The sequence below is a fragment of the Trachinotus anak genome, unplaced genomic scaffold (genome assembly GCF_046630095.1).
Source record: "Trachinotus anak isolate AG129_WGS33_773 ecotype Australia unplaced genomic scaffold, CSIRO_AGI_Tana_v1 ptg000009l, whole genome shotgun sequence".
Classification (NCBI taxonomy): domain Eukaryota; kingdom Metazoa; phylum Chordata; class Actinopteri; order Carangiformes; family Carangidae; genus Trachinotus; species Trachinotus anak.
The window spans coordinates 13,243,100-13,266,418 of NW_027273860.1; the positions used below are offsets into that span (position 1 = coordinate 13,243,100).

A 23,319-nucleotide genomic window follows, 5' to 3' on the forward strand; every position below is an offset into this window, starting at 1 on the left:
AATATGTCCCACAGGACTGAACAAAGGAAATTTAAGTATTCACCCAACTTATATTTAGACAGACACTCTGGCTCCTGATCAGTGTGTATTGATGACAGGATACAGGAAGAGGCACAAAGGTCTTCAGGCTTTACTTCCTCTACCAGTGAACTTTCGTGGCGGTTAAAGAAGCTGCCACGTTAGCTAAATTTTCCAGTGCACTGAAGGGTTTTGGTGCCACATGGTCACAAGGTTTTTTTTTTGTTTTTTTTGTGCCCATTCAAGCTCAGTGAGACAGATTTCTACACAGACATTGCTTCACACTGTAAGGTTGCAGCCCACAAAATGACAATGTTTAAGAGAGGTTTTCTTGTGTCGATTGACTCACAATTCAGGCCCACTGCACAGAGTTATAAGGGCCGGAGCCGCCCGGCGATCTACTAATGCTTCACTCATGCCTCGGAGAACCAACTGCAAACCCACCACACAGCAGGATGAGAGAGAGGGAGAGGCAGGGTGGGAGGATACAGAGACAGGAGGAGGAAGGGAATAGAGGGAGGCAGTAGAGAGGTGAAAACGGGGGGAAAGATAGGGGGGGATGATAGAGTAGAGACAGAGAGAAATAGACTGACGGGAAAAGATAACCAACCGCTAGCTGATGGGTCGGTCAGGAGGAGGGGCCCTGCTTCGATGGGGTGAGGTGGGAAGGAAGAGGAAGAGGGGGACGGTTTACAGAGGAGCATGCTGGGATTGTGCTATTGCTGCATGCCGGCAATGTGCACACACATCAATCTGGCTGAGGACTGGTTAGTGTTGCAGACTGATGAGGCAACAAGAGCTGGCATGGATTAGTGTTGCAGATTGATGACGCTGACATGCAGTGTTAGTGTTGACAGTGGTTATGCTGATGAACCACCCCATGGCACAGCCTAAACCTAAACAGGAGCAATTCCAAACTACTAAAAACTAAGGCAATTGGCTATGTCTGTAAATCTTGGAACTAATGGGAGAATCTGAAAATAAACTCAATATCAAAATACATCAATGTATTTTTCACAAGTTTGTTTTGTGCTGAATTTGCTCCTGGCAGGTAGAGACTCCAGTGTGATAGTTCTCAGGTGGCAAAGAGAAGGGGGGAGAGAGACGCGGCGCGGTTTATCGTTGTTGTTGATGTTCCACTTACATTTCAGGGTCGGAGGACAGTGTGATGAGAGCCGGCACCACTCTCTGAGCTACCAGCGTCTCATTCACCCCCTTCACCAGCAGCTGATCGGATTGGACAGAGCCAGCCGTGATGTCACAGAGGTGGGCGGGGCATTGGGACAAGAGCGAGCAACACCGCCAATAGATAGAGAGGAAAGAAAAAAACAAAACAAAAAGCAAAACAGAAAGGGAGGGGAAAAGAAAAACAAACACAAAAAGAAGGAAGAAAGTGATATACAATGACAAGAACCATAGCTGCAAGGCACGGAACGGCACTGCATGTATCAAGCAAGCGTGTGTACACACACATTCACACGCGCACACAAACGCGCACACACATGCACACGCAGATATGCAGAAGTAATGGCAAAGCCAACATAGCTAAACTGCACAAGTACTTTTACAGTATGGTGAGCATAAAGCTGTGGGATCTTTCCACAGACCCCAGGTCAGATTATCATTTCATTCGCTTGAACTAATCTGATCTGGGATCTGCGGTAGAGGTCCACCTTCCAACCCACAGGTTTGACAATGGTGGACAGCTATACACTATGGAATGGTGACAGTGAGGTGTGTTGGGAAAGGGAAAGTACTTCACAAAACAGGGGGAACATGAATACAGCCTACCACTCCTCCTTCCCCAAGTTTTGGTCAATGTAGGCCCAGTTCTACTGCTGTGTCTAGAGAACATTTGACCTTAAAGTGTGCACAGAACTCAAGCGACAGGGAGATGTGGTTTGCTATGGCTGTTTCCAATGGTTTAGGCCAGGACTTTTGCCTTGGGAACCCAGCTTAAAAAAATACACTCAGTGGAATTAAATCACAAGGAAGAAAACAGGGAAATGGTCATCTCCCTTTATAAATAATAGTAGTATTATATTTCCACAAGACCTGAAATACTCAGAACAGTAAAGAAAATATTCCCAAGAAAACATTTCTGATTAAATTACACTTTCCAACAACACTGAAAAGGAACAGGCCTTGAACTCTTTTAAATACACTGCCAGGCTGACTTTTCCCTCTCTGACATGCAGCAGATATTTGTGTAGTCACTTCTGAGACCAGTGCACAGTGAAAGGTCTAATGTAAAGGGTCTAGCCATACAGTTGAAACCAGGGTGCTGATAAACTATAGGTGTCTTTATTCACACTCATAAGACAGAATAGCTAAATATTAAATGCGTGTTGAACAGCAGCAATAGCAAGCAGAGCTAGCACACGTACAGCACATAGGTAAACATGAAAATAGCATCTATAACGTAGAACTACACGATTGTGTATAACTGCATAGGACAATTTTAGCTCACCAATACAGTACATGGAATTTCATTTATGATGTATTACAATCATTCTGTTACAAAATTCAAAAGGCTGTTAATAGGATACAAAAAAAAAAAAGTTGCAATTAAAAACAAATTAATCTGAATTACCATTCAACCATAACTGTAATAATTAGTGTACACTGTGTAGCACAGGTACAGCCACTTATTCTTATGTTTTATTAAAAATATAAAAAAGAGCAAATGTATCAACAATGACACATTGTAGGTAGTATTTATAAAAAATAACATCTGATCAAAAATGGGATTGGTCCAATACACTATCTGTGTGTTCGTGTGTGTGTTTTGTACCTCAAACATCCGTGCTGCTGTACACCGGACCAGTGCAGAAGTATGGACAACACCATACCAGAGAACAGTCAGCAGCAGTTCATGGTAGACTGGGTTGGCACTGAAACAGAGTAAAACATAAATAGTGGTATTGTGGCAACTGCCAACCAGCGACTATGTGTTATAAGTCATAAAATCTATGATAAATCTACAATATCCGTGTGTGTGTGTGTCTGTGTGTGTGTCTTACCCAAGCTCTACAAAGGAGGCCTTCAGGCTGTCGAGAGGTGCATGGGACAGTGACAGAGTTGTCATAACATCCTCTAGGAAGCCAACCAACAACTTGCGATCCTCCTCCTTTAAGGAAATGAGAGCATGTTGACTCAGTTACGTCATGTGGGCAACAAAGACATTCACTGGCACTTTAATATGTGCAAGTGTATGTAATTTTCTACAGATCAGTTAGTGTATTTTGGGACATCTTTTATCATTTTCTACGAGTTGAATTGGGCTGCTCTAAACAGTTCGGTTGACATGTTGTGCTGAAAGTTAAAACAAAAAATAACACTCTCACACTCTGCTACATTTTCCATGTGCTGCATCATTTTATGAACCAAAAACAAACAAAAAAACATGGCAGCTTGATGTGATTTGGAGTGATTTTTTTTTTCCCGTGAAAAGGAACAATAATCTAAAGTGTAATGTGGTCCAAACTCATAGATAAGAAAATAATAATAAACAACAACACACAACACCACACAGGAAATAAAAAGTAAAACAAGGCAAAAAAAAAAAAAAAGAAAAAATACAAGGTATGATTCTTAAGATAAATCCACTTCAAGTGTTCTCCTCAGGTGTTTTCAAGTCAGCTACTCTTGGGCTGAGGCTATTAAGTTACCTGGTTATAGCATGTCAGCACTCCGGTGGCATAGATAGGGACGGTGGCTTTAGTGAGAATACCGTTCCCTGCTGAAGCATCTGAACGAGGAACAAAACGAGAAGAAGTTTGGTCAAATGAGAATGAACAACTGTCCAAAATTCAATTGCAGCTATTGAATTTTCTAAAATTGTTTTCCATTTTTCTGCATCAAGCCATAACCTTTAAAATCTTGTTGCTGCATTGCATTATGGTCTATTGATACTACTGCTTTTCTGAAATGGACATTTTCCTGTCTGTACAATTTTGGGTCAAGACTTAACATTCACACTCTTCTCTCACTACTTTTCTGTTATTGAAAACGATTACAGCTGTGCCATGTGATGTGAATTACCATCATCTGTTTTTGCCCAGTTAATTCAGTATTTGTTACTGTAATTGGGTGCATAACAGATGATATCTACAGCATACATCAAGTTGTGGTTTTACAAAGATCTACTGAAAAGGACAATTGCAATCAAAGCTTGTGATGATCTAGACATAGACTGGACCTCAATACAAAACACATTTCATAAATGGCCACAATACCAAAGCTAAATCACTTGGCAGCAAGATGAGACCAAGCACCTCTTACAACTACAGAAAACATGTCCGGAATTCAAAAAGAAAAAGAGGGGAACACCCAGAACTGACTCCAAATAGCTTGTTTACATCAACAGTGTCTGAACTCCATCTAACAAACATTCTCCAGACAGAACACTTGTACCTCTGTGTGTATGTGTGTATGTTAACGCTGTCCTTACCAACGTTCTCTTCAGAAAGTCGGAGAATCTCCTGGAACTGTGGTTTAACCTGAAAAGGTCATGAGGATGAATAAACAAGTTACTGCCATTCGTTGCCACTGATTTATAAATATCATTGACATTTAGTGTAAAGGATTATCTTCAGTGCATCACATGGATTTTTGATGGAAATCTGTAGAAAGTCAGAGAAAGGCACAATGGGCACCACTGCCTGTGGACTCACAGTGAACTCCTGATAAATGTTGAGTCCAGTCTTTGATCATGACTTAAAAGTCTGTACAGCTGTGTTTGACATCAGACTCATTGACTCATTCATTACTCCTATCACGCAACACAAATATTTAAGACAATCAGCATTTTGAATCATCATTGACACATGTAGTGTTGCTACAGTGTACTGTACACTTTGATCATTTTAGGAGCGAAACTGAAGGATTGCTTTGTGAGATTTTTTTTTAAACCAAAAAGTAGTGTGCATGCTATGGTGCTACATTTTTATCAGGGAACAAAACAGTCCCCAAATTTTACACCTGGAATTTAGACTCAGGTTAAAATAACAGTGCACTAACAAATGAGAACTTAGGTATACAGCAATTTAAAAGTGAAATTTATGTGCTCTGTTTGGATGTTCAGCTGGGGAGGCAAGACTGAGATAAAATAAACTGAGCAACTAGTCCAACTAGTATCCTCAGCAGAATATGTACCTTTAATAAGACACATGGCTTTACCTTAGTGTTAGTGAAGATCTTTCCAAAGGTGCGACAGAACCTCCAGAAGAAGCGGGAGAACTCATGGACACAGGTTGATGATGTCACATTGATCCGACCCACAATTTCTATGAGCTGAGGAAGGCTGGAGACAGAACAGACAGATGGAAATCAGTATGTGTCCATATTTGTGTATGTTTTTGTGATGATGTACAAACATTAACTATGTGGCTGTGTTTGCATTGAGCACACATGTATCTTCTTCAATACATTTTTAACTGTCTTTATACATGTATCTAAACGTGTAAGTTTCTCACAGCTGATTGACCACCCATAAGAGGCTGTCCCAGCCAGTGGTTCCTTCATGCTCTAGCTGGTGGTCATAGAGTAGCAGGAGGGCACTCAGCATCTCCCTGCTGCCTATGATGGTAGCTACATCCTGGAGGGGAGATGCTGGCCTGGGGAACCGTGTCACTGCAAGATAGAGGATCAGAATATAAACCCTGAAAAAATGTCCTGCTTTAATAATACAAACAAAAATAAACCATAATCCAGGAGAAAATGTATGAATGTTACATGGTTGGAATCTGAAGAATATTTAATTTTAGGATTTTTCTCTTCTACTTGACTTCCATATGACTTTTGTGTGTATATGTGCAATTGTTCTACCTTCTATTGCAGGTATGTCTCCGTGGAGTTTAGCCCTGCTGGTGAAAGGTGCATTCTGAAGCACCACAGCAAACAGAGGAGGGATGAGAGACTGCAGGGCCGACAGGAACACATGTAACTTGTGTTCATCCAGACTATGTTCTCCTTGCTACAGAAAGGGAGAGGTACAGAGGGTAGGAACCAGGAGGAGAGAAATAAAGAGAGCAAAAGTGAGGTGGCACAGTTTATTTCATGCATAGTTCCAAGATCTGTAGCCTGGAAATTACAGGCATGCACACATACATACATGTACTGTATGTAAACTAAAGAATGAAATGTCAAAACGCAGGCTCGTACCATAAGTAGTTTCTCTATACGTGCCAACAGAGAAGGGATGAGTGCAGTTTGCAGGCTCCCCAACTCCGTGGTCCAGGCAGCAAAGGCAGGAATAAAGACCTGGTGGACTGCACTGACCACCCGCTCTGACGGGTCCCCGAGGGATAGCAGCATCAGCTCAAAACCCTGGAAGAACACACAAGTACACAGAAGTCAGGTATGAAGACTCACCCACAAACATATACACTGGTAATATTCTTACAAAGGTTCCCCTCCAAACACACTTACTTGGGAGTACTTGTCAGGGTCATCTATGTAGCCCATGATAATACCCAGACTCTTGACCACAGCTTCTCTGACCATGTCAGCCTTATCCTCAGTAAGCATCTGCTGCAACATGGACAGCACCAGGGAGCTACGGATCTCCTTCTGCAGAGACAGAGAGTAAGACAGACACAGACAAATAATTCATTTATATTTTATTTATCTATATTCCTGTACAGCCCCTTTTAATTCTGTATGCACAAGATATTCTTACAGGCAGGTATGGTGCTAAGGCTCCACAGGACTCGGCCACCAACAATCTCCTCTCTGGATATTTGTGGTTAATCTGCAGCAGAAGTCAACAAAACATAGAGGAAAGAATGTTGAAGTGATAGTTGAACAGAAGGTGTAGGGAGGAGACAAGCAGACAGCAGAACGGCCACCATGGAATGGAAACAACTCAAGTATCATCAACATGCTGACCCTCTGGAAACCACTTTTTATCTTTCCAGGCAGATTCTCAGCCTCCAAACTGCTCACAGCTGTTGTTGCTATGGAAGTTGATTGTTTTTGTCATAAAAATGGTGAGTGAGGTGACACAGGTGGCAATGAAAACAAAACTGCTATCACATTAAAGTCAGGGACACTATAGAGGTAATAATAGCGAATTTCAGTATCACCAAATGCAATTATGAAAACACTGAAAGATAAGTTCACTAAAAGCAAGACACAACAGATCTTTTTCCAATCAAGTGTAAAAACAAACATTTTTAAGTCAGGGCTTGCAGCATTTTTCCTTTGCATTGACAAGTCAATATACATGAGTGACAAAGTTAACAAGGCTTCAGAAAAATACAACAGCAAATACAAAACTGAACAGAAAGCGACATAATATAAAATCTGAATCTATGGCAAAAAAAAAAAAGATTGCATACTGATTCAATATTCATTTGTCATGCTAACACTTAAGTACCTAAGTATAATATTGAATACATTCTTTTAAAATTAAACTTGAATCTCAGAAACAAAACATGAACATACAGGACTGTCTTATGTTCTCTAGTAATCTATAAATATAATGTCTTGACTGAAAATGAATCATTAACTTTTGTCTAAGATGGAGTAGTTGATTTCAAAAACTTATTGCAGCTCAGAGTTTACACAAGTTCTGCCTTTCTTTCTGGAGCAGGTGTGAAAATCAGCGGCAACATGTGCAATAACAAAGCCACCTGCAGTTTGTGTACTGTACCTGCTCCCAGCACTGAGGAAGAAGTTCAGCCTCGACACGGGTTGGACCCACATGCCTCGCAAATGCAACACACCCCGTCAAGATCATTTGTCTTTTGAAAGACACACACAGACAGAAACATATGAGAACACAATGCTGGATAAAAGCTTTAGTGTGTCTCCCTATCTTGAGGCTAAACAATGACATATGGGTAGGAAATTTATCAATGTAATAAACTATTTGCATATTATTCTGTCTACACACACCTCTGCTCATCATCTGGTCTCTTGATCAGGTTAAAGAGGATGTGAAGGAGCTGGTCTCGCTCTTTAGGCTCTGGGTGAAGGCAGGCGGTACACAAGATGAGTGGAATCAACTCCTGAAGGAGAGAAGAAGAGAGACAGGGAGAAGTGGCATCAGATTGGATTACTTGTGAGTGAGGTTTAAACACACAGTGGTTGGTAGCAGTCAAGCAGGCCTGGAAGTCAATGGAGTTGGGGGACAGCAGAGGGGGAGAAGGTGTTTATTAAGAAGAGGAGAGAAACTGGGAGAGTCACAGAGAAAAAGAAACACACAGGGTCATCTTTAAAACCAACAGGAGTCTGCCAACACCAGTGAAAACATGCTTACCTTCAATACCTTGTTGGTGTTACACCTTGACTCATTTGGCTTTGGAGTCACACATACAATTACAGACACATACTTCAGAAACTCGAAAAGCGCATGCACACACCCAGAACACAGCTGCATATAGACAGACGCACACAGACCTAAAGCACTAGTTACCCTACTAAAACAGCTCTATCCCTGAGTTCAGACAGAGTTCACGGGCCTTCCAGCCAGAGGGGAGAGAGCTCAGCTGCCCTTGATACAGGGCCTCCACGGCCAAATTGTGGTCAGCCCTACATTCCCGCCACACACACCCAAATTAGAGAGTGCACACAGAGTTAAAAATATGTTTTTTCAAACAAACTGTTTTTTTTCCAGGAAGATATCATATTTTCCTGCCAAGTGTTGGAAGAAGGAGCAAAACCCCAATGCTAGATGGACAGAAGGACTGGACAGAAAGACTTGGGTAAAGATAGGCTGTGATGAGTCACTCACTTAATCCTGGACCAACACTCTGAAGTCAGTGCCATGTTGGCCATCTTTTAAAAAGTAAAAATATGGCATTTAAGTATCAGAGGGTCATTTTAAGTGGTTACATGATGAGTCCAATATGGGTCAAATCAGTTCAAGCATCAAAAAGCAGCAAAAACCTGCAAATTAACTGAATTCAGCCAAATTTAACTGTCACATTCAATAATGTTCAGTCCTGGCCTCTGAAAATACCACGCATCTTCACAAGAGATATTTCTGGAGACTCAACAGCACTGGCCTGATAAAACAAATAAAGGAATTCATAAAGACCACACATCTGAAAAGCCAGAACCCTTGTTGACCCTGTTCTATTTCTGTGTGAACTCCTGTGTTTCTGATGTGAAGACTCCTTCAGGAGGTTAAACATCAGTGCTGGGTAAACATTGTGGGCAGGTAGAGTGGACAGCATGACGCCAAAACCCAGAGGCCAGGAGGACTGATGCTTTACTTCAAAGTACAGAGCAACTGCAGATTCCTGTACAAGGACTGCTATGTGCAAGAGCCTGCATGAAATGATATCCATAGACTTTTCTCCTCCACGTGTCTATTCTTTTCAATCTTTTTTAGCCATACAAGGCTCAAGAAATGTCAAATAGTCTACCAATTTGGTCCAGAATTAACTTGGCAAATATCAATGATGAATCATAAGCAGTTTGTGGATCACCTGACTTTTCCTCTAATGCCACCAGTAGGTTAAAGTTTTAACTCATGCTGTGAAATACCACAATATATGCTGGATTGATTGACACAAAGCACAGATATCCATGGTGCCCAGACAACGTATTCTACTTATTTTAATGATTCCCTCATTTTTCCTCTAGCAGCACTTTGAAGTTGACATTTGTGTTGTTGAGGTGAAATTTATCACTATTGAAAGGATTGCCATGAAATTTTGTACACACTTCCATGTCCCCCCTCAGGATTAACTGCAATAGCTTTGGCAACCCTTTGTCTTTATATCTAGTGTCATCAAAACATCATATGAATTTCCATAAGCCTTAACCCTCTGTGTTCAATGCTAATTAGCAAATATTAGCATGCTAACATGCTAAACTGAGATGGTGGAAATGGCAAACATTAGACCAGCTTACAATTAGCATGTTAGTATTGTTTTAGTGAGCATTTTAGCATGCTGCCATTAGTATTTAGCTTAAAGCACCACTGTAAAGCAGCCTCACAGAGCTGCTAGCATGGCTGTAGAGACTTAGGCTTGTTCTTTTATCTTAAATCCATCCAGACTTTGAAAAGCATTGCAATGTAAAACTTTGAGACCTTTTCTTTATTTAAACAAATTCCATGGTTTGGGTTTCTGTAATTCTTTAATCAGTTTATTGTGCATAGTTTGTGTTTTAAATTTAAGTTTGTCTATGATTTAAGTTATACCTCAACTCCTAATATTTTGCCTTGCAACATCCTAGATAAACTCTCAATGTTCTTTATCTTGCCAGTAGTTTGTTAAAGATCACTGTTAAACTGGCCAGGAGAAAAAAGGAAGTCAATCCTTATGGTTTATATTTATTCTCTTTATAGTGATACCACTTCTTGGAAATCCTTTACACCCTTAAATGTATATTAAACATAATTAAGAAAACTGTGCTTCAGCAAATTGTTATAAATTAGGCCTTTCTCATAAAAAAAATAAAATAGAAATAATGCAGAGCTATACAAAGTACAGTACACTAAAGAAGAAAATAATGTTTAATGATTTACAGTGTCTGATAGTGCAGCCAGGTGGCAGGCACAGTTTCAATGCATCATTCTACCGTTTCAAGTCAAACACCTTTTGTTCTTAAGTGGGTGTCACATTCAAACAACTAAAGGTGTGTCTCCAGGCTTGTGGGGTTAGAAAGCTTCATGTTGCAAGATGGAAGTGTGAGCAGCTGTATGTGTGTAAGTGTGTGTGCATGCAGCGTCATGGTCGGTGAATAACGGATACAGTGCAAAGTCCACTCCACTCAAGAAGCCCTCTGAGGCCTCGGTGTTCTGCTGTGCTTTATTGTTTTGCTGCCCTCTTCCTTCAGTTTGTTTATCTTGATTTTGTGAAGAGATTAAGTTCTCCGTAACTGTCTGTGGTTGATTAAAACTCCATAACCATGGTGATATGCAAAGCAGCCTGAATGAGAACTACTCCAACCAGATTTACCTCGTTCAAACACTCCATTTAATGTCTTGTGTCATGTTTCAACACTTTGTGTGCAAAATCCAAGCACATTTGCACACACATGGACACACACAGACACAAAATGCATGCAAGCTGTTACATGTAGACAGAACACCTGTTCAGGTGTCAGCGCCATAGCTTGCAAGGGGTAATAGCTTGTTAATGCCTAATGTATTTTTAAAATCTCCATCCTCTTCATTCTTCAGAAGAAATTAACATTCAGCTTGTGAAAACAAAAGCAAACATCTTCCTCCACACTTCTAGGGAGAAAGATTTTTTTTTTTCATTTAGTTACCTGGAATCACTGCGCACCTCAAATCAAGGTCTTAAAAAGCAAATTTCTTTGGTTATATTTAGCCATAAGAATATAGCATACAGCAACTTTTTAATAGGTTGCTAGAAAACGTTTCATTAAAATAACTAAAATAAAATGTGATTAGTGCTGCAGCAAATAAAACAGACAAGGAACCAATAAGAAAAGGATTAAGATACGCTGGGTTTAAGAGACGTACAGTACATGACCCACCTAAGGCTAAAACTGTATATCTTAGGCTATCATTGCATGTTAGTTTGGCTACAAATCAATTTTCATATTTTCTTTTGTAACAATGCAAGATAGCATAACAACAGTCATTAGCAGTTTCCAGAAATGACAGAGCAATTGCTAATTTAAAAAAAAAAAGAAAAAAAAAAGAAAAATTCAGCCAGAGCCTAAGTGACAACAGTTGTAGCCAACAGGAGCTGGGCATTAGTTACATAAGTTTAGTCTACAGGTCATGTGAGAACCATGCAGATGAGTGCGTGAAAGACTCACCTGGCAAAGATGTGCAACCATTCTCTAGAAGAGAGGCATGCATGAGAGTGAGAGAATGAGTGAGACGAAAAGAGAAGAATAAAAATAAAACCAGTGAAGGCAAAAAGGACAGCAAACGTGAGTGGGGGACAAAAACAGTAGAGGAGAAATGATGTTGACGCTGGTAAAAACAAACACCATCATAAAAGAAGGTGAGATTTCCAGGCAATAGATAGACACAAGTCAGCTGGATGTTTGCAGGTTACAAAAGTCAATGTTTAAATCTTCTAACGAGCTCTTTATTCATAGAGCTAGCTGGCAGAGGGTGCAGTCAAATCTGCAATGCTAAGTGCAGAATTACTTATTAGGTTTGAGACATTAGTACGATCATAATAAACAAACCACCAATCACTGAAATTAAAGCATCGCCGAGAACAGTGGCAGCCTTTACACTGTGTGTAACACTACATTGCATGTTAGCTAAATTTTGGGAATGCCTTGTGGCACAAACCAAAGAACAGGGTGGTGTTCTTTTAATGCAAACAGAACAAAACCTTTCTCACAATAGCAGATGGTGAAATGGGTGAATCACCAACAGAAAAAATACTTTCGACATGGTCATCCACTCAAGCAAGAGCTGCAAAGACAAAAATTCTGACTACAGATGCAACATCAGGGACTCAACTGACAGTATAGATGATAACAGTGTTGAGATATCTTACCTTGACATTAATTTGCTGAGGTATCAAAATTAAATACACTGACAAATCATGCAACACATACCACCTTTAACCATTACACTAATGTTTTGTGGACTTAGTTCAATTCCCATCTACAAAGGCATGGTTTTGATACAAATGTATACGGTGAAGATGACTGTACTCTCTGCAGTTCTCCCTAAATTTTCCCCCTGCTTTTTCTTGCTGCTGTGTGTGTATCTATTGGACACTAAGAGAAGAAGCCTGTGATGATGACAACAATGAAGGGGATACAGGGAGGAGAAGAGGAGCAAGGGGAGCAGAAGAGGAGGGGTTACCTCTCGTTTAGCAAGAAGGACATTGGGGACGATGTGAGGGAGACAGCGGCCCAGCATTAACATCACGCTCTCCTCGCTGTCTGCTATACGAGACACCTGGAAAAGAGAGGGGCATGATATACTGCATTGTCATACATGTACTGTTTTTATGTCTACATGTAAGAAAGAGTGTGCGCTGACCTCTGCTCCCAGGCGGCTGTCAGAGCACATTCTGCAGAAGGACAGCAGGGCTTGCTGGAAGGCTGGGGATAACTTCCTGAGACACCGCAACCAGAGACAAAAAAACAGTCACTTAATTTGTACTTCACAAGAGCTCTGGAGATTTCCCTGAGAGCTCTGTGCTGCCACTCTCCCATGTAATCACTGTGAAGTTCAGTGGGATAAAAAGAGTTTGGCTGATGTATTTTGGTGACAAGACATTATAGCAGCACTGGTGTCTGTTCAATAGCAGCTGATGACTAACTGTATTACTGGCAGTCAATTTAAGGAAGTGTCCATGAATAAGACATTTTCAAGGTAAAATATATGAGTGTAAATGGGAAACACAGTGTTCCATTGGAGATTATTCACTAGTTTCAACACTAAACATACTACAGCACGGGCGAGATAGTGGTAAGAAATATCTGTGCATGACTAAAAGTCAAAAGTTAAATTCGTAGTGGGACTCCTATATGTTCTGTGGAAATAAAAAGTGCCAAGTGCCAAAAACATTTTTCTATTACATTTTTCCTCAGGAGGGCAGCAACTCGCCTGAGTTGTAGCTACATAGTCTGTTAACTACCTCCATCTAGTGGTAAAGTTTAGTAACTACTACTAAAGGATTAAATCTACTTTCTTACCCTAAAATGTCAAGCAATTCACAGACAATAATTGACACAAGGACTGTCATTTTCTACAGCACATTTATACGATTTCATGCAGGAAGCATATACAGATTTTTTTTTTATCATAGACAGCATTCATGTTGAACACATATATGTGATGAGTCTGCCTACAGGTGGGAGACTGACTGTCTGGTGACCTGGTGCAGGCAGAACAACCTAGAGCTTAACGCTCTGAAGATAGTGGAGATGATAGTGGACTTCAGGAAGAGCTCAGCCCCACCCACCCCGATCACCCTGTGCGACTCCCCCATCGCTACCGTGGAGCATTTCCGCTTCTTGGGAACCACCATCACAGAGGATCTCAAGTGGGAGCTGAACATCAGCTCCCTCATCAAAAAAGCTCAGCAGAGGATGTATTTCCTGAGGCAGTTGAAGAAGTTCAACCTGCCAAGGACTATGATGGTGAACTTCTACACCTCCATCATTGAGTCCATCCTCACCTCCTCCATCACCATCTGGTACGCTGCTGCCACAGAGAGGGACAATAACAGACTGCAGCGTATCATCCACTCTGCGGAAAAGGTGATTGGCTGCAATCTTCCATCCCTCCAGGACCTGTACGCCTCAAGGACTTTGAGGCGTGCAAGGAAGATTGTAGCTGACTCCTCCCACCCTGGACACAAACTCTTTGAGTCACTCCCCTCTGGCAGGAGGCTGCGGTCCTTCAGGACCAAAACCTCTCGCCACAAAAATAGCTTCTTCCCATCTGCTATTAGCCTCATCAACAAGGCTAGAGAGCCCCACTGTTGCTGATCCCCCCGATCCTCAATTGCACCAATCACCAGAAAAAATTCCTCGTATGTGAAAACATACTTGGCAATAAAACTGATTCTGATTCTGATTCTGATTCTGATATATTCTCTTTTTGTCCATGTTCCTTGTATGCCTGACTTTCTACTTACCTGTTCGGTTTATCAAACTGGACAGGAGGCCTACTCTTAAGCTTATTGTGGGACTGTGAGTGGGAATGTGATGTGTTCTGAGTAGAGGGTGGGTCTGGGTCAGCTTCAGGCTCTGAAACCCCTCGGATATCGAGATACTGGCCATTATCTGTAGGAGGCTGAGGATGAGACAACATTAAGTTAGTTCTGTCAAAGTCCAGCAACAAATGTGAAAATACATTAGAATCATTTGAATGTTTTGTTGTCTTTCTATCACTTTTTCAAATGTGGGCACTGCATATTCAAATCAAACCACCTACCACAGAAATGGGGTCAGTGGAGGAAGTAGTGGTGGTGGTGGTGGTGGTGGTGGTGGTGGTGGAAGAGGATGTATTCTGGGAGCCAAGGTCAAGAGTGGCCGGAGGTGGAGAAGAGACAGTCCTTTTCAGTGTCTGAATCTCACTGTGAGGAAGAGGAAACAAAAGTGCCTGTCAAAACCACTACATATTTTTTATTAGTGAAGTATCAAGTCAGTACAACAAAGGCCCACCATCCAGAAGTAGTGTTAGAACAGTCCTGTAAAAACATTTTTGTATGGCGGTAAAGTAAATTTGTCTGAATCTAAATCATGGCAAATAAAGATCCCACATGAAAGGAAAATAAATTCTATATATGTATCAGAACAGGGATTCCTCTGTAATTTACATGCAACAGTGGTGTTTGGAGGAACCATATTCTTGCACAGTTTAGGTCGCAAGAGAAACATTTCTGGATTTTTATGGATGAATTTATAGATGTAGTGGTGAGTGTTCTTGTTGGGTTGGCACTTAAATGCTGTATGGGTAGAGGAAACCATGTCAGCACCGTGGCATGCTATTAGTGGTCATATGATTAATAAAATATGTAGCACAACTGTAGGCAGTGTCCCAGCCAGTCTTATATACAGACTGACTTACTAGTATATGAACACAAATATGTACTCATGCATGTGCACACGCACACACGCACACACACGCACACCTCTGCAGTTTCTTGATTTGCTCAGCTAGGCTCTGCTTCTCATTGTTGAGGAGGCCGATCTGGTACTCCAACTCCTGCACGACTTCTGTTTGTTGCTACAGAGGAAGAAAAAGATTAAAAAGACACTTTATAACCTCAGACCATGATGGACATAATGTGCAAAAATAGATATTCAAACTGTACTAAACTTTGTGTTTTTGACAAAGAATAATCGTAGGCCATTTGTGACCAATTTAGACGGTGCTGGTATATACCTGCTGTGAGAGGTCAGGCTTCTTTGGGGGATCTTGGGTGATGCAGTTTCCTGGAAGATCGCCAAAATCCACCCCTACCGACACATCAGCTGTGGCCCGAGGTGAAGGGAGGGGGGTGCCACAGTTCCTGTAGAGCTGTAATAGGTCTGGGGGTTTGGGGATGTTAAGGCCGACATCATCCCACAACTCAAAGTCCTGGAAACAAATAGAAAATTAAATAAGTAACCAGTGCAATGATATGGCAGAAGTGGGGGTGTCTTCTGCGTACATAAAGCAGGACATGATGCAAGCTCAGAACAGGACAGCTGATCCCAATTGTTGAATTCATTTATGGTCACATGACCCTACTACAGCTCTTAGACAGTGCCCTCATGCAAGTCTAATAGCTCTTATTTTGCATCAGGACTGAAAACTTTGTACTGAAAAGTAGGCAGAAATAAACTATATATATTTATATATATACGATATATAATCTTTACCTGATCATCGTTTTCATCAGAGAAGGTGATGGATGAGAGTTTGTATTCGTTTTTTAATAAATATTCATTCACAAGGAAGTTTAAGGCTCTTTTCTCCAGTGGACGTATAGGCTCCTGAGGTAGAGAGGTAGAAAGAAAAGCTGTAAAATCTTTTACTCAAGGCCTAGCAGTGACATCTTCACAGGGGTTTAAATGAACACATGTAATCTTTTGATTCATTTGACAGGATGCAAGAAATACAAGATTTTCAGCACTTAAAAAATTCCCCACCTGAATTTCAGGACTTGACTTGAAGTTTTTTCTCTCCTGAGAGGGCACTTCGCTCTCTGAGGAAATTGAGAAAATATTGGATGAGTTTGAAAAGATGCTGAGCGTCATTCAACTAAAGTAATTCTCTTTGAAACAGAAAGAGAGAAAGCTGTAACAAAAGAGGGTTCAGGTGGAAAAGAAATTAAAAGTACGCCACACCTGCTGCCTGAGTCAAGTTGGCGCGCAGAGCCTGAATGGTCTCCTTTGCTTTCCGTAGCTCAAACTCCAGCACTGGACAGGAAGTGACAACACACACACACACACAGGAAGTGCATCCAACCAAAGACAGGGAACAAACAAATAAAACAAAGATGGGCATGAAAAACAAAACAACCACACATAAGATCTTGAGAGTCATAAAACAAAACAACAAAAAAAAAAAAGGATGCATGCAAATCATGGGTCTAAGGAACGCATGCAGCAGAGGATCATGGTAAAGCCAGCTGGATGACAGCTTGTTTGACAAGAGTGTGTAATGCATTGAGATATAGGATTTCCTGCCCTTTTTTTCTCTCCCATTGATCGCACTGATGTATCTGACTTAAAAAAAAATGGGAGTCCAATCTTACTTCAGTACTTCAGCTGAGGTGAGTGCATTTATTCAAGCTACTAAAACGTAGCCTTGATAATCTAGGAGCTGTCTGACACCGGATTTCTTCCAGGCAAATGCCTCACTAACAAGCAATTAAATAATTTGGTTTCAAGCCACTCAAAAGACACTGCTCAGAATTTTATCTGTTAATAGTCTAGACCATCATACTATCAAAAACACAATCTAAACTGTACAACTCATACAACTCAGGAATCAAAATGTCATCTAGAACATGTTAGTGTTTTAGATTTATTTTCCTTGTTTTCATTTAAAAAAAAAAGAACATAATTCATAATAACACAAACAAGCTGTTTCTGACATTTTCTACAGTCAGAAGCAGCAGACATTTGGATTAAATTGTTCATTTGTACACTGGAATTTGAAGGCTAAACTAACACTGAATAAAGAAAAAGAACACACAAGATCTTGGACACATTAGATAGGAGAAAAAAAAAAAAAAAAAAACACACGCAAAAAGTAATAAGCGATGGAGCTGAGAAAATATGTTGCATAGCTGTACACTGAAAATCTGCCATCTGATCTGATCCTGTTGTTGTTCCCAAATCGCTCATTAAATGTCAAGGATTTTGGTTCAACAGGTGCTGTAGTAGGTTTCATACTTCTTCAATTAAGGACTTAACCCTCTGTCAAGGGAACTGTGAAGAGCGGGTCATCATCTTGATCAGTCTTTCTTAATGATAGGCTATATTGTGTAATTTCCTCAAAGGTCATTTTCTATTTTCAGTTTCTGAAGGATATGTCAGCAATAAGGCAGCGAGATTTTTCTGACACAGTATACCTGTTCTGACTCCATCATCCCTAACATTTGCAGCAGATCAAGAGTGCACAGCATGCAAGCGCAACAAAATGGAAAACCAAGAACTGAATAACGGGGAGAGAAAAAAAACCAAAACAAAATACTGCAAAAGGCTAGTCTGGATGGAGTGACTTGTCCAGTATTGTTCACTGGGGTTTGATCAACGTCAGGAGAAAGCCAGAAAACCCAGAGTCAGACAGCTGGGGGCAGGCATCTTGGCAGGAGGAACAGATTGGAGGGGGATGAAAGTGGGGCTGGGTGAAGAGGGAAGAGAGGAGGGGGGAGGGTGCCAATTTGGGAAAGTGGGCAGTGTGTAAATAATAGTCATTTTTAAAAGATGCATCATCTGTAGTTGGGAGCATGGAACCAACATCTCTGCTGCATGGTTTTTACTGTGCCCTTGCATTATCATATCATCTACTGACAAAAGCCCCAAACCATGAGCAAGCTATTTTCACCATTACATCTTATGTATATTGACCTTTAACTTTATTTACACTGACCTGCACAAAATAGTAATCCCTTTTCTACTCTCATTATGCAATGTGCACCACAGTTTACCACAGTTAAAAAAAAAAAAGACAAAAAAGTAAAAAAAAAAAAAAAAAAAAAGCAATGCACAAGATATGCTGCTGTTTAAACAGTTTTGTGCTGAATTCCATCAATCTATGCTGCAGTTATGGATTGGGGCTTCAGGATTCACTGACTAACATTGACCAAATTGGTGGATGACTAGAGAACACTGGCAATGGATAATGTTAACCACTGTACTATGGCAGAGTGTGCAGGCCTAAAAAGCCATGTTTTCATGTTAGCAATTATAAAATAGAAAGATGAAAACAAGAGGCAGAATTTGTTAACATAATATGAATCATCCCTGCCTGATATCACTTTCCCTTCTGCATTAATGTTAAAATAAAAGGACCTAAACATCTTTCTTTTTCCTTTAGTCAACAGCATAAAAAAAACCCATCATGCAACATCTGAGCAGCTGCTCAGACTCAACTGTTAATGTGTTTGACTACAACTACTGTCATGGTGTGTCACGACTGAGCCGCAGGTGGGAAGGGAGTGTGATTTCAAACAATGCTGAGACAGGTCCTGTGCCAAAAATACCACAGACCGACTCAACAGTTTGACAGTAGAGGACACAAGAACACCTCTACCAAATTAAATAAAGAAACATACTGCATGTTGGAAGTGGAACATGTTTCCAAATACCCAGATTTTAGAAATATATTCTGTAAGTTAACTGTATCTCTACCTGTCTGGTTTAAAAACTCTGTAGCAACAAAATATTATGATACTGTGAGTATGAACAATTAATCTATTGTTTAGTGTGGATTCTGACATCATTATCCTCATTATTTTGTCATTACTATTAAAGCAACTCTTATACAGCAGTGCTGCACTGACAAAATAAAGCCACATTTAAACATTATGATAGCCTTGATTAAACTGACTCAGATATAGTCTTTGATGCAGCAGTTGGGTGTTATTCATTTTATTTCTATGCCACCTGTCACATTCTGTTAATCTCTTTCAATTCAGATTTTTCTCCATGTTTGACTTCTCCAAGGTAAGCCGGGTCTCTTGCTTTTTAGCCCTGACCGTACGCTTCATCTTACCCGCCACACGATCGTCTGACTCTCGGTTGCCATCATCTGAGTAACGGGCAAAGTCCAGGGAGTCCAAGGTGCTGATGCTGCCGGCTCGATCTGAACAGAAACACAGGGGCAGCAGTGAGTGAAAAGTACACAATAACATAACCACACAGTTAGATGAGCCCACGGTCAAGCAGCTCACACAGCTTGAAGATGTGACAATGCATTGATACTGCTTTACACACAGTCACCTCACGGGGAGATCTCCGAAGGGACAGGGTCAGCTACACAACAGTAGCCCCACGGCAGTAGGGATTCAGTATTTTGCTGAGGAACTCTTAACCAGGCTGTAGGCATGCTGACACTGAGTTCTGAATTAAAAGGATGGTGAGTAACCACTAGGCCATCTTTCTAAAAAAACTGATGGAAACTTTATTATATTCAGCTAAAAGCAGAGACCTTTAAAAACCATGTGGGAAGGTTATACTTCAGCCAAGAAAAAATTGACTCACTTTACATGTGGAAAAACAAATCAATCATAAAATATCAACTCTGCTGAGACCTTTAGTTGGTGGAAAGGTCCATTTCCAAAGTAACACCACCATACAGCAGCATTACATCTGAGTATGAGAATGCCAAAAGTACTGTTCACTGTAAAAACAGATTAAGCTGATACATAAACATACTTGTGCTCCTATTTCAGCTAGGTTGGCCCGGTAGCTTAGCCAATGGTGTTAGCTTTCCTTCCACTGCAATACAAGAGCAAGACTGGCCTATTTGTTCTCTGATATCAAGAGAGAGTAAAAGGTCAGGCCAAATGCAGCGTGTGGTCTTGTTTGCCTTAAAGCCATGGAGCAGTGACTGGGTGAATAATGACGCTGAAAATCAAGAAATAATTTCCTGACCTGACAAAAATCAGTGTGCGTGCGTTTGACATGCTCAAATGTGTGACCGTGCAGCTTCACAAAACACGCACACTCTCAGTCCCGTTACCGTACAGTGTTTAATTGGTTGCGAGTGTCTGTTTTCGTGTTTCATTGTTCTGTCATGCTAACGTCAGGCTAATCCCTGTTCCTGTAGAGAATTCTTCCGACTCTCATTACTTCCCGATAATGTGTGAGAATGTCTGCTTTCCTATTTGGTGAATCAGTGGATAATAGTGTGTTTGTCTGCATGTGTGTGAGAGATTAAAAAAAAACTGTAATTCCACAATCTGCAGGAGCATGCACAGATATCTTTTCTGTGCGTGCCTAATTTGCAAATAACAAATATATCTTCCTATCTGACCTTTCAGTACTGTGCCTGTGGTGTGTATTGTCTGGACTGTGATATATCTGACTCTTCAGACTGTCACCTCTTCACTGCACTCCTGCCAGGCAGGTTGTGTTATACACACACACAAATCCATGCACAGTCTCTCTCTCTCCCTATGTCACCATCTCACATTCAATTACTCGTTACAAATGAGCTGTTATTAGTGTGCTGGATTAAGCAAGCCTCTTTATCTCTCACTTTGTGATTTCCCAAAAAAAAAAAAAAAAAGAACGAAAAAGAGCTTTTTGTGGATAAGTAACAAGAAAGATGGACACAGAGGATATTTTTTCTGCTTTGGCAGATAACAAAGCAGATAAACTGGAGATGGAGAGAGGTTCAAGACTTTAGACAAAACAAAGAGATACATTTTAACAGGGTGGATACAAATGCAGACAAGGAGAGTTCACGGATGGTTAACCGGTATCCAACAAGCTTTTATTTTAAATAGAGGAGATGTTTTGGCCAGACTGTCAGCTGTTAGGAATGCAGCTGTAATGAGATGAAGCAATGGGGCACAAATGATAAAAGATACACACGCAAGGCAGGCGCATAAACCTCTGCATACATTAGTCTCACAATATCAAAATTCTGAAAACATATTTGACGAGATGTAACAATGAATAAATGTATATTCCAAACTGAGCGTATGATTGTCACCTGGAACATGGCTCTGTACATAATTCAAAACTACACATCCTATGTGTAACTGAACTATGTTATACATTTCCATGAATGTCACACATGTAGGTAATGATAGGTCAGTAATAAATTTGTGTAACTACACATTATCATAGTTTCTATGGAATTTATTTAGTATAGTGCTAATTCACAACATATACACATAATAACAACCCATATTGTGCAGCATATAAACATTAAAGGTTCTATAAACAAGATTTTAAACAATAATATTGCAGAAAGCAATTACTTCCTATGTAAATATAAAGTGGAGTAATGGCATTCTTGGCAGAGAACAAAGTCACATCTTCTCTATATGTGTTGTAATCTGAGCTTCTCTGTTCTTTGTTTTGGTCCGAATGTGCATGCATGTTAGTGCATATGAGTCCTTCCCTGTTAAATTGTTGGCTCTCCCCACGTTCATAAAGAAACACTGACCTCCCACATGCAAAATGGTACAGTGCATCGTCCGGGTCAAAGTGGCCTGCCAGAATTTCAGAATCAAAAGCCTCCAACAAAGAAAGAGATAAGACCAGAGCACAGGTGGACTAGCCATGCAGACTAGCAGATCAAACCCGGTGAACACATCCATAAAGTTTTTTAGTTTTTTGTTGTTTTTTTTTTTTTAAAGTTTTGATGGCTACATGTTACATGTCTGTTTACTGACCAGCTACAGTAGAGATGGTAACGTTAGCGAACTTGGTGGGACCCCATTTGTTTGGCAAACGTTGCAATGTTGTTGGCTTACTGCCATCACGGCAATGCCAGTGTGGGCTAATGGTTATGGCCAGATAGTTTTTTGTTGGCTCTCATATGCAGGGTGATTTTATCCAGTTATACTTCTTGTTGTATGTTATGGGATGGTGGCCGAAGGGAGGCAGGAAGTGCGGCCAATGAAGCATTTGTTTTGGTCTAAGATGCTGGTGGTCCAGAGCAACATTTAGTGGCAGTGACGATCTTTTACAGAACCTTTAACAATCACATGCACAGAAATACCTGCATTCGCAGACACACACACACATTTTAATTAAAGGCACCGTTATGAGCAGGCAACCCATCCAGAACTACATGGAGCCTGGCCAACACTCCAACAATATCATTAATCACCTTCTCACTCAATACCAACTCCCAGCCCTGGACAGAGGAAATGCTGGAGAGACATTATAAAGTGGGAGATATTTGGGAGAGAGAGAGCATGTGAGTCTGGGCCAGTTAATAGGCAGTGCTGCAAAGTGAGGGTGCAAATGGTGGGTTTGTTTTAAACGGCTGACAATGGCTACTTCTGAGTCTTAATCAAATGCACCAGTGTAGCTGTTGTTAGAAGTTTCAACTGTGCTGACCTGTTTGCTGTGTGCTTGACCTGGATTGCCACTATACCAGATTTACAGATATGTATCTTGAGAGCACATAAATAATGGTTACAAATAACCTAACCCAGAGCTTATTGAGTGAAGCTCCAAATTCACATTCAGGTTCTTGTCCTGAGATCATATGGCCACTTTCTGATATCATATCACGTCTTAAATGGCAAACCACACATACTTTAGATATGGCAGCTTACTGTTGACCTTGTATATGGCAATTTAAGTAACTTGCATGCTGCCCTATAAGGTCTTTACACTGCATGAGCAAATAATTACCTGACTAGCCAACAGGGCTGAAGAGAGAATCCTTCACCCTTCCTTGCTGCAAATTAGCAGAGT

General features: G+C 40.7%; 1 protein-coding gene across 5 annotated transcripts in view; it reads right to left on the reverse strand.

Annotated features, from left to right (window-relative positions):
* Positions 1-23,319, reverse strand: part of relch (RAB11 binding and LisH domain, coiled-coil and HEAT repeat containing) — a 35,208-nt gene that overhangs the window by 7,131 nt on the left and 4,758 nt on the right. Inside the window, exons 2-25 of one of the 5 annotated variants that reach the window (XM_071485443.1) lie at positions 19,649-19,738; positions 16,771-16,842; positions 16,573-16,628; positions 16,303-16,416; positions 15,824-16,018; positions 15,570-15,664; positions 14,870-15,011; positions 14,571-14,728; positions 12,965-13,040; positions 12,785-12,880; positions 11,770-11,793; positions 7,921-8,033; positions 7,676-7,766; positions 6,701-6,772; positions 6,451-6,591; positions 6,184-6,348; positions 5,848-5,995; positions 5,496-5,652; positions 5,200-5,323; positions 4,472-4,520; positions 3,690-3,769; positions 3,042-3,148; positions 2,813-2,912; positions 368-450 (exon numbers count right to left, since the gene is read on the reverse strand). In XM_071485443.1, the coding sequence (XP_071341544.1) occupies positions 368-450; positions 2,813-2,912; positions 3,042-3,148; positions 3,690-3,769; positions 4,472-4,520; positions 5,200-5,323; positions 5,496-5,652; positions 5,848-5,995; positions 6,184-6,348; positions 6,451-6,591; positions 6,701-6,772; positions 7,676-7,766; positions 7,921-8,033; positions 11,770-11,793; positions 12,785-12,880; positions 12,965-13,040; positions 14,571-14,728; positions 14,870-15,011; positions 15,570-15,664; positions 15,824-16,018; positions 16,303-16,416; positions 16,573-16,628; positions 16,771-16,842; positions 19,649-19,738 (2,548 nt within the window). Of the gene's footprint in view, positions 1-367; positions 451-1,162; positions 1,246-2,812; positions 2,913-3,041; positions 3,149-3,689; positions 3,770-4,471; positions 4,521-5,199; positions 5,324-5,495; positions 5,653-5,847; positions 5,996-6,183; positions 6,349-6,450; positions 6,592-6,700; positions 6,773-7,675; positions 7,767-7,920; positions 8,034-11,769; positions 11,794-12,784; positions 12,881-12,964; positions 13,041-14,570; positions 14,729-14,869; positions 15,012-15,569; positions 15,665-15,823; positions 16,019-16,302; positions 16,417-16,572; positions 16,629-16,770; positions 16,843-19,648; positions 19,739-23,319 lie in introns of all 5 variants that reach the window. The other 4 variants (XM_071485442.1, XR_011691892.1, XM_071485445.1 and 1 more) reach the window with 4 other exon arrangements.